Genomic DNA, 16,282 nt, shown 5'->3' on the forward strand with positions numbered 1-16,282 from the left:
GGTACCAGCCAGTGATGGTTTCAGCTGCCTTGGTGGTCACCCGCTCTTGTTTGTTCTACCAGTCCATAATACTTCCTGAATCTGAACCTGCCCAGAGGTGTCCATATTTTCAGCCCTGAATGCCATCTCCTCTCTGCCTGGAGAACTTCTATTCATCCTTCAAGACCCAGCTGAAATAGCCCTTCTCCATCTTCCATCTGGGAAATCTTGTCCTCTCGTGGCACTTGGTGTACATCCCACACCTCTCATCCATTTTGCTATAAACACCTGTACCCTTGTTTACGCAGAGACCAGGGAGCTTCTAACCGGCAGAAGCTATGTTCCAACCATAGAACAGTTAGCTCTATTTGCTGAGCTGAACCTGAGATCACTGGATGGCAACACAGGGGAGGTTTGTCTTGGTCCCTCTTACAACCTGCCTAGTCTATACCTTATCGCAACACTGCACGGAAGTTTTTCTGCACATGAGTAAACATCAGATCAGTCTGTCCTAAGCTTGCTCTTCCACAGTATTGTCCTCAGCGCATGCTATCAAACGAACCAGGAACATCCAAAGGAGATCACAGGTCCAGAAGAAGCAATCCTGCCAAACTGCATTGTGGTGTACCCAGTCCTGAATGCTTTTTGAAGCTGTTTGCTACTATTCAGAGGCCCAGCACTCTACACAATGCTTACTGCCTCATAGGTGTTCAATAAACACTCTGCTGACCATCAGAAAACAAGCAAAAAGTCAAAACTACCATGAGGTAAGACTGCTCATCAGTCAGAAGGGCCATCGTTAAAAAGTCTACAAATAACATATGCTGAAGAGGGAACCCTCTACACTGCCGGTGGGAAGGTAAGTTGGTGCAGCCCCTATGGAGAACAGGATGGAGTTCCTCAAAGAACTAAAACTAGAGTCGCCCTATGATAAAGCAATTCTATTCCTGGGCATATATCTGGATAAAACTGTAGTTCAAAAAGATACACAGACTCCCCGTCATGTTCAAAGCAGCACTATTGACAGTAGCCAAGACACAGAGACAACCAGAATGTCCCGACAGATGAATGGATGCGTAACATTTCATCCTTGTTACTCAACCATAAAAAAGAATAAAATAATATCATTCGCAGCAACGTGGATAGACCTAGAGATTATCACACTAAGTGAAGCAAGTCAGAAAAAGACCAATGCCATATGATATCACTTACATGTGGAATCCAAAAAAAAGACACAAATGAACAATATCTATGAAACATAAACAGACAGAACAGAACTCTGGCTGTCCAGGGGGAGGGGTGTAGGGAGAAGGAGGAATTGGGAATTTGAAATTAGCAGATGTAAACTATTATATGCAGGATGGGTAAACAGCAAGGTCCTACTATACAGCACAGGGAAACTATATTCAATATTTGGTGATAAATCATAAATGGAAAAGAATATGAAAAAGAATGTATATAATATAACCGAATCACTTTGCTGTACAGCAGAAATTAACAGCACTAAAATCAACTACACTGAAACCAATTTTTTTTTTAAAAGGAAAATAAGCAAAAAGTACTCCCAAATAGCCATGAGACCCCATTTGATTCCACACAATAAGGTCCATGCATTTTTCTCTAGTAAAAGCTCCTAAAACTCCCAGGCAGTCTGAGTCCTGATTTGAAAGTAGGCAGCACCGGGACTCCATCCTGCTGTAGCCCCTCCCTGCGACACAGCCTCAGGGAAGCTCCCTGACCTTGCTGGGACGCAGTTACTCATTTCTGAAACAGAGAAACACCACCACCGCTAGTAAGGGCACACTCTCAGGGTGAGGGAGGGGACTAAGAGCTGGGCCCAGGAGATGCCTGGCACAGAATGCGTGCACAGCTCAGCGCAGAGCAAACACAGCCCCACGGGGAAGAATGGCACCGATTCTCTCACTCCCCAGGGGGACGAGGAGTTAAGAGAATCGTATCACGCTCACTGCTCAGGCTCAGGGAATCCACCCTGGGCATCGCAGACGCCAGATCTGGGTCTGGTAACAGCTTCCTGGAGGACCTGCTTTGGGGCTACAGAACACACACTTGTCTTCAAAAATTGTCATAAAAGAAGAGTTAAGCTTAGCACGTTCACTGGCCCCTGAGATGCTGGCAGGGAGGTTGGGGGTGGGGTGGGGAGGATCTCTGATTGGGCCTGTCACCACAGAACAGGAGTTTGGATTCTTCAGGGTCTGTGAACTGAGTCTCAATGTTTTATAGAATGAAAGAGAAAGAGAAGGAAAGAAAGTGAGAAGGGAGAGAGAAAAGAGAGCTCAGTTCTATGGAAAGCCTTCCCCAAAGCATCAACACCCTCTAACCATGAAGGAGAGGCTGGGCACACTCCTGTCCACCTGGGTGCGAGGTGCCATCTGGGCTCAGCACCCTCTGCACAGGGTGGGGGTGGGGAGACACATATAAGTATTGGCAAAGGAACGGATTACAACCAGAGGATCCCAAGGGCAAGCTACGGATAGCAGACCCAAAGGGAAACAGATGTCTAGGCCCCACATAAGAGGGAGGGCGAGATGGCATCTCTGTGGACCCCAGCCAGCTCAGCCGTGGACATCCTGACCTTCAGCTTTCTGGCCCTGGCACGGGCCAGAGTGGGGACTGTCTTCCCTGCCAAGCTCAGAGTTGGGCTTTTAAGTACAAACCCGGAGAGCAGGGGCCCCATTCTGTTGTCCAAAGGGAAAAAGGTGCAAGGTATGTGAAAGTCTTCAGTAATAGAGCCTGCCTTCAAGAAGATCCAACCCAGGCAGGACAGATGGATGATGGACTGGAAAACAAAGGAGCAGTTTCCACCTGCCAATGGCAGACAGAGGAAGACACAAGAACGTTCCAGAAACACGTTTCCTGCACCCAGCACGATGGCATCACCCTGAGCTCTGGAGCCACTCCAAGTGAGGGATGGGCCTCTCTGACACCCAGCCCCAAAGGACAGGGCTGGGGAGTAGCGAAGAGACCCGAAGAATCTGGGAAGAAATTAAAATCGAGGCATGGACTCCTGTTTACCAAACACCTGCTGCGTGCTGAGCCCAGTGTCTGGCCCTGGGGCAGGGGATCAGGTTATGTCCTGTCCACCCCCACGAGCAGACAGCTCTGCTCCACCGCCCCACCCCTCAAGAACCAAAGGCAGCAGCAGGAGAGAGGGTCTTTACAAAGATCCCTGTTCTGACTGCTTTGCACCCCAAAATGATGGCCTCTCCCCGGGCTGCTCAGATTTCTGTTTCTTTCCCTTCGGCTGTGAACACAACATCTGGGTTTGAGATCAAGGGTGATTCGCTGGCTGATGAATTCACCGCCAGATGTTGGCTACTGGAATGCACAACCGTGGACTTAATTCAAAGCACACGCGACCGCAGAGCCCCCGCCCCCACCCCTGGGCTGTGGACACCACACAACGTCACTTCCCCCACTAGGAGCCTGCAAAAACAATCCTTAGTCCGCCCAGCCAGATTTGGGATGGAAAAGAACGGAGTGGATGGAAAGTCAAGGTTGCGGACGACGATCCAAGGAACACAGGCGACGTTCAGACTTTGAGAGATGACGACAGCCCAGGCAAAACCAACGGAGGCCAGACTGTGCCCCTGCTCTGGGTGGGGAGCCGGGCAGGGGACAGGGAGAGGAGGGGCAGGAAATCTTAGGTGTCCCCAGCACATGGTGTGGCCCGGAAGAACAGCACGCTCGACCGGCCCGCATTGATTCAAGTCTCTCCCACAACCCCACTGACATGTGAGTCCTCCCGTGTCTGCGGACAAGAACAAGCCAAGGACATAGTCTGTGGGGAAGCCAACTCCCCCCAAGGAGAATTGCCTTTCTGAAGTTCATCTATTTCACACTGAAATAAACTGAATTATCTTGATCGTCTTGCCATGGTCCCAAATGCTCTCTGGAGGCACCCCATATGCCACTTATATATCCTACAGGACTAGGACCTTTCCCAAGGGGGCCACTCTGCCAACATGGGCTCCTGACCCCAGAGCATGGTAAACCCCTGGATGTTAGGACTCTGACTTGTAAATGTTCAGGGCCTTGCCCCAACACACTCAACACCCTTGAATCCCAAGAGCCCAGTGCCAGCCCCAGTACAGCTTCCAGCTTAATAAAAAGAAATTCATGGGTCTGCCTGGAAGAGGTGTGGGCATCTCCAGGATTTGGAAAAACATCCATCTAAACACAAGGTCAAAATCCGGCCCGAACCATCTGAATCTTACGTGTGTACCAACTCAAGCTGGCAAGGGTGGCTCAGCATCCACAGAAGCCACTGGTCCTCTCCCAGGCCAGTACACCTACTGCAGCCTCTGCCTGGACCTGGGAGGGGTGCCCAGGGAGATGGCATTAACCAGGACCCCACTGCCCTGCTCTTCAATCTTCCTGACAGTCCCATGGAAAATGCCCAGTGGTCCCCCTGGTGAGGCACACATGGCCTGAGAGTCATCTACTGCAGGGGAGGAGTCGCGGGACTTTGGCCAGCACATCGGCCAAAGACCCTACTGGCCCCAGTCAAGAGTGGGTGGGGGGCCGCTCTGCTGCCGTGCCTGGAATGGGAGCCCTGGTTTGCGAGCAGGAAGGTCGCCTGGTCCATCTGCTTGTTCTGGGAAAAATTACACACCAACCGTTTCAGAACAGTTCAGATAGAAACAATTTTGTTCCAGACAGGACCTTGTTCAGTTGCTAAGTCATGTCTGACTCTTTGCAACCCTGTGAACTGCAGCACGCCAGGCTTCCCGGTCCTTCACGACCTCCCTGAGTTTGCTCAGACTCACGTCCATTGAGTCGCGATGCTATTCAACCATCTCATCCTCTGTTGCCCCCTCTTCCTTCTGCCCTCAATCCTTCCCATCATTAGGGTCTTTTCCAATGAGTCAGCTCTTAGCATCAGGTGGTCAAGGTACTGGAGCTTCAGCTTCAGCATCAGTCCTTCCTAGCCCTCACTTATTTCAGGCTGGGCTCCAGACCCCTCACTCTCCAGCTGTGCTCTGCTCCGCTGGGGTACTTGGGAGGGGGCTGGAGGATTCCACACTTTTGTCTACACTCACTGGAGAATGGGCACCACAAGTGTAGACATCTACACCCTCAAATCACAGAGCCACTGAAGTCTTTGCTTAATCCCTGCAGCGACATCCCGGGGCTGCCACTTGGGCTGAGGGTTTCCTGTCCCTTTCGGGTGAACACAGTGACACTGTAGGCTGGTCGACCTGGCTGAGGCCCCTTAACCTTTGATTGACAAACGTGTTCCAAGTCTCAGGGGGATGTGAATGGGGGCACCTCCATCCCAGCTGCCACTAACCTTTGAGGCTAGAGTTAGGAGAGCGAGGGGCACCCTCTTCCTGTATCTACCACCCCAGACACACAGTCGGCTGCTCTGCCCTCTGAAAGCTGTAATGGAATGATTATATTTTTTCAGAGCCGTGGTCTGGTATTACTGAAGGAGTTCTAACTGCTTGCATGTAACTAAATCATCTCAGGGGGCCATGAGGTGTGTGGTAGACACTGTGAGCCTTGGCAATGGGGCTGCATCTGCTTGTTTGGTGGGGGCGGAGGAGACAAACTTCACTGGCTGGAGTGGTGGTGGTGGGGTAGACGGTGACTTAAGAGACAGGGTCGTGCTCACACGGATGCAGACCACTCCCATGTCCCATGTTTCGGGGCCACACCCCTCCCTACAAAACAGTACGGGGAAGTGGGGTGTGGCTTCGGGTCCTGGGAGATGTCACAGGAATGCATGACGTCAGCGCTGGCCTGGCGCCTGCAAGGCCCTGGGAGCGTCCAGCCCCACCTTCCCTCCAGCCTCACTGTGCACCCAGCCCTCACCTTCCCAGCTGTCCCTCGGTGGACACAGCCCTGGGAGCTCTCCCCGGGCACTCAGCTCTGCCTTCCCTGGCCTCAAGGCCAGGCCCCTTTCAGTCAGGCTGGAGGAGACCTCCAAGTTCGCTGCTTTCAGGGAAATGAAGTAATCAGAAACAGCCCTGGGATGCTGCAGGCAACTGAGGGTTTCGTCTGTCCCCGCAGCAGCTGTGAGAGACCGGACCCTCCCCCCACCAACCAGATACCCCAAAGCTTCCCAGACCTCCCCAACCCCAGGAGCCAACAGATGTCCAGGGCGGACCAGGGCTGGGCTCTCCAGGGTGAGGTCAAGACTTGGCCAGCATGACTCAGGCCAAGGTCAAAAACGCCTGGAATGATAACCGCTCAGTGCAGATGTGTTTATTCGGGAATCGAGGGTGGGGCAGGGAGGGTGCAGACAACAGGAAATAGCACAGCCTCAGCCCGGGTCCACGCTGCTCGTGAGCCTGCTACCTGAGGATCTGCCAGGCCCGCCCTTGTTGCTCAAGATTCTAGCACACACACGTGAGCGGCTGTCCACTGGATGCCCCGTCTCCATGGAGACCAGCTCGCCTATCTCCATTTTCTGTCCGTTGCTTCAGCTCCCCTGGGGAGCAGGAGAGAAGCAACTCTAGGAGAGCCTTGCCATGCAGACACACGCTGCAGGCCTCACTGCCCCCCTTCAAGCTGCCCTCCTGACCACCCCCACCCGCCCCGCCCAGGACCCGGATAGGACCACGACTCAAGCCCCACCACCCTTCCTCCCTTCTCCCTGTGGGCCCAGCGGGATCTCACGCCAGAGGCCTTGATCACAGTCTCCAAAGCCTTGGGCTCCAGGCCCTTCCCATTCACGTGCTGCTGAATCACTTGAAAAAAATGCATCCCGCTCCTGGGAGGATTTGCTGAGAACAGTGCGGCTTTGTGGAGGGAACTGCTGCTCTGCACTTTCTCCGCCAAGACCCTGAGGAGGAGCCAAGCTCAGCCCTGCAAACCCAAGCCTGGAGCCCGGAGCGGGGGCAGGAGCAGGACTGGGCGGGGCAGGGGCAGCAGGAGGCTGGGAGAGACTCTGGGAGGACACCCGGCCACCCCGCCTTGCCTTCATCCCTCCCTGCCCACAGGCTGAGGAAGGGGCGGGATGGACAGCAGAGAAGCGAGGGGCAGCAGACAAAGGTCCCACCCTCACTGGTGGGCCGGGACCTTGGGCAGGCCTCATTTCAGGGTGTGCACACACAGAGTGCCGGGCCGGTGGCTCAGGCCCCATCCGCGTGGACAGTGCTGCAGCGGCGGCCCCGGCGTGGGATGCTGAAGCACATGGTCTGCGAGCTGACCCCGACGCATGGCACTGCCCAGGAGCCAGGGGCAGGGATGGGAAGGCGGGAATCCCAGGACCACACCCCCAGCTGTCAGTGTGCAGGGATCCTGGGCGAGCGGGCTGGGAGGTCACGCGCCCACTCCTCAGCTAGTCCTTGTGAGCTTAGCTCACTTGTCCCTCAGAGTGGGTGGTGTGTGGGGTGCAATCCACCCCCCCCAAACCTCATCTCCAGGCGGGGATGAGGGTGGGCTACACTCTGCCATCGACTCTCCATCCTGTTACAGAGCAAATAGGGTGGAGGGAAGAAGTGGCCGCACCTTATGGCCGCCTTCTGCTCACCGGAAGAGGTGCCCCTGCCCCACGCCCCAACTTTAAAAACCTATTTTCCCATCATTTTCCATTTCTGAGTTTCTGGATGTTCTCGTGCACGCTGCGACCCGGCACCTGGCTGGATGGGAGAGGGGACAGGCATGAGGACCCCCAGGGCAGCACCCACGGAACGCGGGGACACACCCAAAACGAAGGGTGCCCCCCTGGCCCCACAAGGGCAGGACCTGTCCTGCCGTCTCGGCTGAACTGCTGTCCCTTGTCCCGCTTCCTGTCCGTCACTGCCGGCCCACACGTGCCCGTGCAGAGTGGACCTTGTGACAGGTACCACCGGCGCTGCCTGCCCCATGCGGATTGCTTGGGCAAACGGGCGGCAGTGGGGGGCATGGAGGCCTTCCCCAGGGGCCACCATCCGGCTGCAAGGACGTGACCTGATGACCCAGAGTGAAACAGGAACAGGGAAGCTGCTCCAAGTGTGTGTGGGGGAAGCACACAACCAGGGGAGCGTCCTAGAAGACGCAGTTCCAGAGAGGAAGAGCCCATGGGGAAGGAGGGAGGGCCCCCTGGGAGGAGCCACCGTGTCGGGGTCCTCACTGCCCTCTGGCAGGACTGGGTGGAAACCTTCCTGGGGGCGTTGCCCCAGGGTCCTTGGCACCTGCGTCCAGTCGCATCAAAGTGACCAACAAGGAGTGAAGGCAGTGTCTGTGCAGACGCCACGGGGGGTCCCTGGGATACCATCGAGATCAAAGTGACTGGTGATGCCTCTGTTGGGAACCACTGGAGGGGTCGCCTGTTTGGGGGGAGGTGGTCCTGGAGGGCTGTTCCGTTGCTCGCATTGCCGGTCCAGGCAAGAGGGTGCTCCAGACCACCCTGCTTCGGTCTTCGGCAGGTCAGCTGGAGAAGGGCAAGGTGTCTCATACAGCTGCCGGGGGATAATGTGGGAGAGACCGTCCAGGTAGAGATGAGTCACCCTCCACCATGTCTCGCTGCCCTTCCCCGACACCTACTTTTAGCTCAAGTGTGGCCAAGAGGGGACAATTCCTCACCTAGAACACACAGGGTGCCAACACGACCTTTGAAAGTGGAAACAAAAATAACGCACTCAAAGGCAGGCTTGCCCCTTCATTAGACTGTGGTTTCCAGGCCGAGTCAGGAGAACATCATTACTCAGTATTTGGGTCCCATCGTGGCCACGGTTTTAAACCTGGTGACCCCAGGGCGCCCCCTCCACCCTCAGACTGAGGCAATCCCGTGACGACAGACGGAGTTCTGGCTGAGCACCTGCTGAAGGCCTGTGCCCCTCCCCGCGGGGAATCCTCATTTGGCCCGGGAGTGACAAAGCTCTCCCAGCCCCAGGACTTTTGTTTTTATTCACATTGGACTCAGACCACACTGAGCTGCTCTGCAGCCCTGACCCATGACTTTCCAGAAGCAGATGAGAGAAATGGGGCTGGGATCAAACACTTTCTCTACCTCAAATGGAAAAGCCACAGAGAGCAGAGACCCTCATGATGGAGATGTGAGATGGTGGGAGGATCCTCACTCAAAACTACTGATTTTAAAACAAAACCAAAAAAACCCACAAAACACCAAACACCTTGTAGGATGCCATTATTGCTCCACACAAACGGGCATGTTCAGGGGTTGGGGGCTGGATGCTCAGAGACGTGCATCGGGTCACTCACCCTGCCTCTCTGAGTATTCTTCCATTGCCAGCTAAGTCGTTGTGGTCACTTGTCACATGTATCCTCCACTAGAATGCAAGATTTCCATGCGCCTGTTGTTCACGGTTAACCTCCAGGTTTGTGAGGCAGTGTCTGCCAGTCAATATTTGCACAGGAAAAAGGGTGCAAGGTCAGGCCAACATTTTCCAGAGGCAAAAAAAAGGTGAAAATGGGAAGAAAAAGAGGAAGGAGACCTTTCCCACACCTCCGTCCTAGCTGGGGTGGCCACACATTCCCAAAGCACTTTCTGATGCCAGGCCTTTTGATCCCAGTGCATTAGGGATGTTATTCTCATTTCAGGAACTGGCCCAAAACAAGCAGCGATGGGAAGAAGGCTCAGAGGGTCCCATGATAACGTGACGCAGCAGCAAAATTGACACCTGCCTGTGAGATGGACGAACTCACTACGCTGGGTCCACAAAAGCTTCCAAAAGACCACATGTGCCATAACATCCTTTTTATAGGGGTCAAGCATAAGCTGAACAACATAGGGTGTGTTCTGGTGGGTGAAGTGGGGACAACTCCCAAGTTCTGCCGATACACAATACAGCTAAGGAGGAATAGCGTACAGAAGAGGGAAGGGGCACACAGATAAAGCTGGTTTCCGGCAAATATTTCAGATTTCAGATTTGAATGGTGGGCTCACAGGTGATGATTACACTGTCCACATATGGGCAGGCTGGGGTCCCAACAGACCCTGCCTTTACTCCCTGTTAGTCACTACAGCTAGGCTATGGTGCCAAACATATGTAAGACTGAAAAGGCCACTGATGGCCCAGTGATGCCCACATACCATGACCAAAGAGGGGCTCCTACTCAGGACAGCTGAGGTTCCTGGAAGGGAGGGAGGGAGGCCCATCTCCTTGATATGCTAGGCCCAGGGGTCAGCTAACACTGGCTTGAGAGCCAAAGCCTGCCTACCCGTTATTTTTGCAAATCAAGTCTTATTGGAACTCGGTCACACCCATTCATTTAGTCTACGGCTGCCTTCCAGGCACTGAGTAGTTGCCCAGAGACCATATGGCCAGTGAAGCTTAGAATGTTTACTCTCAGCTCCTTGCAGAAAAGGTTTGTCCACTCCATTCCAATCCCTAAGTATGCAACTGGTAGATAAAGCCCCATCCAGTGAAGGGTCTCCGTGGCTGCTGAGGGTTCTGGGTCAGGGGTAAAGCTGGGAAAAAGGCAAGCGATCAGACACCCTATTCCCCGCCCCCGCCAGCCCCAAAGGAGTGTAGGGCTGTGTCACTGAGAAGCATTTCCCCTTTCTTTTCTTCTCTTTCCTCTTTCTTCCTCTTGCTCCCACCCTCTTCTCTCCCTCCCTCCCACTTTCTAATATTAAATTTACAAGAATGTTACCAAGTGACGTCCTATGAAATGATGTTGCTTTGAAAAGACTGAAAGATTTTCGTTAAACCTCTCCGTGAACGTCTCAGCCACTGGCTAAGCAACCAATGATGTATCTTTTGAAACTGCGCCCGTCTGACCTTGGATGCCCCTCAAAGTCCAGTGTTTATTTGACTAAAACATCTGAAGCACTTAAATGTACCTGGCGCTTCCATCTGCACTCGCGGTACATGAAAACAGCCTCAGCTCCAGGACACACCCCTGGGCTAACGCTGGCCAGACCCACATACCGCGCCCTACACGGGTTCTTATTTTCATGCTAAGGATTCTTTCCGAATAGGACTTAGTTTTTAAAGGCAAGATTGGGAGTAAGTAGGATTTCTGCAGAGGAACTCGCGCCAAAAGCACAGGAGGATGACTGATGGCCCATTTTAAAGAGGCTACGGGTTTCTGAGCAGATGACGCAAATACAATCGCACAGACTTGGGTACCAGTTCCGGCAGAACGCCCAGTTATCAGTGATGTATTTACCATGGGTGGGACTCTCACTTCTAACATATTTTCTGAAACTCCAGCAAGCGTTTCCTGGCTTCTTTAAGAAACTGCTTGTGCAACACGTTCTGCTCTAGAATCTGCCGTTGAATGTCACGGATCATCTGACTGTGTCTGTCATCGTCGACGACGGCAGCCGAGGGGGAAGTGGGGCTGCGGTCATATCCGTCTTCCTTCTCCGGGTCTGGAGGGGAGTCAGGCTTTGGATGAACCAGATGAGCTTGGCTGTGTTCCCTCCTCCCGTCTTTCAGCTCCATCTGGAGGTCAGCCTCCAAGCTCACCTTGTGGTGTTCGATTTGCTCAAGCAAGTCCAGCTGCTTTAGTCTTCTTTGCTCCACCTGCATTTTCTGCTTCTGCATTGATGCCATCAAGCCAACCCTGTCTACCTGTTCTTGCGGGTGAAGCTGAAGGGAGCCCTGCACCAGCGCATCCAGTTGGGGCTGCTCCCATCCGGATCCGGGGCTGCACGAGAGCAGGTCCTTTTCATCCAGAGAGGTTCCTGCCTTGGGAGACCAAAGTGTACTGTCACTCTTAACCACGCCCTTGGCCATCCTCTGGTATTTCTGGCTCTCGAGCTTGCTTAGAAACTTTTGCAAGCTGGTTCTGGACGGCGTCAGGTGGACTTCCATTCCCACTGGATGCATGGGCTCTCTGGTGGGCACCACAGCAATCTCTGCATCTCCTTCCGCCTTCTCTTTCTGGCCCTCCCTTCTCCATGCTTGCGTCTCCTCCTTGGAGTCCTGACCTGCACCAGGGCTCTGATCCACCGCGGGCTTGAGATTCAGCTGCAAGTTCAGGTGTTTTTTCAGCTTCCTGTTGGTATCAAACAACTCTTCGAAGGCAAATTCCAGCTCTCTCTGCCACTTGCTCTTGTTCCCGAGCTTCGCAGGCGGCGAGGCCCCCCTTCTGTGGGTCGAGCCGACAGGACACAGCTGTTCCAGGTGGTCGGCTTTGCCTTCGGGGCTCTGATCCAGACAGTTGTTTTTTGGGGCTTGATGACGAGCTGGCCGCTTCCCCAGCTGCCTCCTGCCCTCCCGGGCTGCGTCACTCTCCTGTCCCTCCAGGCGCTTGAGCCCCTCTGTGGCAGCCAAGAGCTTCTCCACGTCTGTCCTGTGACGGCAGCCCCCGCCTGTCTTCATGGAAGGCGCTCGTTTTCCTTTACTCCTCTCCGGGGGGCTCAGGGAAGGGGGACACGGGCCTGTGGCTCTGGAGGCCCCCTGCCTGTCTCGGTCCACTGCTCTCCTCCGGGATGCGGCGCACCAGGGTTGCCGTCGGGCCAGCTCCTCCCTGCGTCCCTTCTCTTCCTGCGCGGCCGCTCTGTGCTTCCCCTTGGCCCTGGGCAACCTGGCTGCTCCTCGCTGGGCCGAGCCCTCTGAGTCGGGTTCATGGTCCTCGGCCCGTTCGCCCCCCGAGCCCAACAGATGCGCTAAGTACAGTCGCCCCAGGCCTCGAATTTGCTGGTCCAGGGCCTCCGGCCACTCTGCCTTCAGCTCCTCAACCAAGCGCTGGAGCAGCTGGGTCTTCTGCTGCTGGGGGTCCTTCTGTCTTCTCTGTGGGGCCAGGGCTCCCTTCTCTCGGACCTGGAGCAATCTGTCCAGAAGATTCTGCCTCAAGAGCAAGGCTTCCTTGTCGGGACTGGGGCTCCGTCGAACAGCTCTCTCCGAGCTTCTTCGCATGTCAGGGACCTCTACAGACACAGCTTTGGAGAGAAGGTGGTAGGAACCGAGAGAGCAGTTCAAGGGCACTGGGGGCGGAGAGGCCACAGGTGCCACGGCTGTTCTGGGTCAAGCCCACCCGGCAGAAAGATGCACAGCGCTGCCCCGAGCGTTCCAAGGAAAGCGAGGCCCTGGAGACAAGGCATAGGGGGGACTCTGAGTATGGCGGGCTGGGGGGGTGGCTAGGGGAGGTGACCTGTCCCTTCAGACTGCCCTCCTGGTCCCCACCTGCAAGGGCCCGTTCTCAGCTCCCGATTTCTGCCTCACATGCCTCCACACAAGACCTGCAGGGCAGCTGTTCTCAGCGGAGGGTGGTTTTGCTTCAGAGGGGCACGTGTGGCCATTTCTGGAGACAGTTTTGGTTGTCACAACTGGAGGAGGGGGGCAGTGCTACAGGCATCTAGTGGGTGGATGCAGGGCTGCTATGAAACAGCCCGGGATGCACAGGATGGACGGCCCTGCGACTAGCAGGGACCTGGCCCCCAACGTCCACAGTGCTGAGGTTAAGACCCCACCTTAGGAGATAAGTTAGGGCTCAGGTGGGAGGTGTGTGTGCAAATGCCTGGCCCTCTGGAGGGAGCTACTTATAAATGAAAGGAGGAAGGAGTGTAGGAGGAAGAATCTGGTGAGAAAGGTGTGTGCGTGTGTGTGCATGGGTAGGGGGCGGTATGCAGGTGACTGCGGATCGAATGTTTGTACTAAAATTCAGTGCAAATAGAGGTTAAGCTGGTGCTATCTCTTTTCTCACATCTCTTTGGCATCAGGCAGGGACATGTGCTCCACCAGACCTTCCTAAAGAAGGACCTGCATTTATACCAGATAAAAAGAGTATGGAGCTATGGCCACTCACAGCTGGTGTCGAAAACTGCCATTATCTGTGGGCTCCATGAGCTGCCTCCTGGACACTGCAATTGGAACGGAGCCCACTTCACCTGTGCGGGATTCCCTTCCTTTCTTTCTTTCATCTTAGGGTGTGTGGGGTGGAGTCAGGCTGAGCAAATTTTAGCTCAAAGCAATGGTGGTCCCCAGAAATCCCACCGCATCAACTGGAACAACTAATGTGAATTGTGCGGGCTGCCCTCCACTCATCTCTTTTTCAGTAACCCTGGAGGTAAGGGGTTATCAAGGGTCCAAGGGTAAACCTGTGCACCCCTGGTTCACAGGTGGGGAAACTGAGGCAGGGCAACTAAGAAACTTGACCTAGATCACACAGCTGGGAAGTGGCAACTGCCGCTCAGGCAGACATCTTGTCTTTGACCAATGGTCACATAGCCACCAGCTTTTGGTAACTGTGATCATGCAGTTAGACACGTGGAAACCTGGTTAATACCACATTCTACCAGTCTGCCAACCCCCATGATGAGCAAGAGGTGAGAGAAAGAGAAAGCTAGGGCGTTAAACACAATGGTTGAGATTTTCAACCAAAGTGACACGGGTATCCACATACAAAAAAAGATTAATTTAGACCCTATCTTACCATATACAAAATTGTGTATCATATACAAAAATTAATGCAAATGGATCACAGACCTTAACGTAATGTCTAAAGCTACACTCAGAAGAAAGCAGAAGTGTAATTTCATGACCTCAGATTGGGCACACATTCTTAGATACAACTCCAAGAGCACAAACAATACAAGAAATCGATAAGTTTGGCATCATCAGTATTAAAAACCTCTGCACTTCAAAAGACATTGTTAATAGGTATAAACACAAAACACGGACTCGAAGGAAATACCTGCAAATCACACACCCAACAGAAGACCTGAATCCGTTAGTATAAACTACTCGTACAACCCAGTAAGACCACAAACAATCCATTTAAAAATGGGCAAAAGGCTGAAATATACACATCATCAAAGAAGATTTATGTATGGCTGATAAAGCCCATAACAAGATGTTCAACATCAACCCTCATCAGGGAAATGCAAAATGAAGACACCACTTCACACCCACTAGGATGGCTACAATGAAAAAGATAGGGAATGACAATTGTTGGTGAGGGCACGGGGACATCGGAACCCTCACAAGCTTCTGGTTCCTGGTGGGGATGCAAAATGCTGCAAAACAGTTTGGCAGTTTTATACAAAGGTGTATGTATGGCACTTCCCTGGTGGTCCAGTGGTTAAGAATCTGCCTGCCAATGCAGGCAACACTGGTTTGATCCCTGGTCCAGGAAGATTCCACATGCCTCGGGGTAACTAAGCCCGCGTGCCACAGCTGAGAAGCCACTGCAGTCAGAAGTCCGAGCACTGCAACTGGAGGGTAGCCCCTGCTCGCTGCAACCAGAGAAAGCCCATGCCAAGCAACGAAGACCCAGTGCAGCCATAAAAGGTAAAAGTAGATCTACCTAAGCACACGCCCAGGGAAAAGGAAATCATGTCCCTATACCAAGAAAGGGAGGCGCAGAAACTGAGTAACTGCCCCAGCTCACAGGGACGAGCTAGGCTTGAATCTGAGTCCCAAACATCAGAGACTGAGCTTTTCCTACCCCTAGGAACGGCCACAGGCTTCCCTGGTGGCTCAGAGGGCAAAGAATCCGCCTGCAATGAGGGAGCCCTGGGATCGATCCCTGGGTTGGGAAGATCCCCAGGAGGAGGGCATGGTAACCCACTCCAGTATTCTTGCCTGGAGAATCTCCATGGACAGAGAGAGGAGCCTGTCGGGCTACAGTCCATGGGGCTGCAAAGAGTCAGACATGACTGAGCAACTGAGCACAGCACAGGAATGCCCATAGGGTTGTCCAAACAGATGAGGAGAGAGAAAGAGCTGTGAAGGTCTCTTTGTCTGTCTCGGAAGACAGCTGGAGAGAACAGCGTAAACTGCACTGCTAACGGGTGACAATGAGCATAACCTGGACGAGCGTCTCCCACTCTGGAGGGCCCCCACCCACTCAATCACCCTGTTACAGCCCAAGCCAGGTCAGCTGGGGCAGTCCAGTTGGTTTCCCTAGAGACATGCAAATGGATGAAAACCTATAACATCTGGATGGTGACCTTGGGGAAAAAGCCCAGAAATTAGTCAGCTCCCTCGTTCAGTAACTGAAAACCCTGGAGCAACTGGCAGATGCACCTGGGCCCAGCTCCCCCGGGCCCTCACCTCCAAGCCCTGCCCTGCTCGCTGACCAGACCAGAATGCTCTGGGCGTCCAGTTCTCCCTGGGGTCTTCTGCTCCTGCTCCCCCAGAGGTGGACGGGCTGGGCTGTGACCGCCACCCTCAACCCCTCAGGAAGCCGCAGCCCCATCCTTACAGAAGGCCCGCTCAGCACGGCCGCTGGGAGGGACACTGGGCCCATTCTCCTCTCACCCTCTGCCGTCCCCAGTGCGTAGAGCCAGCCCTCGGTGGTCACCTGGGCAGCGGCTCAGATGACTCTTCAGCCAAGGCAGATCCCCTCCCAGGCCACCGGGAAGCACCCAGGCCCACAGCAGCCCTCCTGCCTTCTGACCCCGCAAGGGGGCCTCCAGGGTAGCCCCACTCCAACC

The 16,282-nt window shown here is 54.2% G+C and overlaps 2 protein-coding genes across 2 annotated transcripts in view; both read right to left on the minus strand.

Moving 5' to 3' along the window:
- TIMP2 (TIMP metallopeptidase inhibitor 2) overlaps nucleotides 1-16,282 on the minus strand; it is a 54,103-nt gene that overhangs the window by 17,719 nt on the left and 20,102 nt on the right. The gene's annotated exons all lie outside the window — the stretch shown is intronic.
- On the minus strand, nucleotides 1,519-14,905 carry CEP295NL (CEP295 N-terminal like). The gene has a single exon (XM_040244711.1). The coding sequence runs from the start codon at nucleotides 12,759-12,761 to the stop codon at nucleotides 11,085-11,087; it is 1,677 nt and encodes a 558-aa protein (XP_040100645.1). The 5' UTR covers nucleotides 12,762-14,905; the 3' UTR covers nucleotides 1,519-11,084.

Source organism: Oryx dammah, unplaced genomic scaffold (assembly GCF_014754425.2).
Source record: "Oryx dammah isolate SB20612 unplaced genomic scaffold, SCBI_Odam_1.1 HiC_scaffold_8, whole genome shotgun sequence".
Classification (NCBI taxonomy): Eukaryota; Metazoa; Chordata; class Mammalia; order Artiodactyla; family Bovidae; genus Oryx; species Oryx dammah.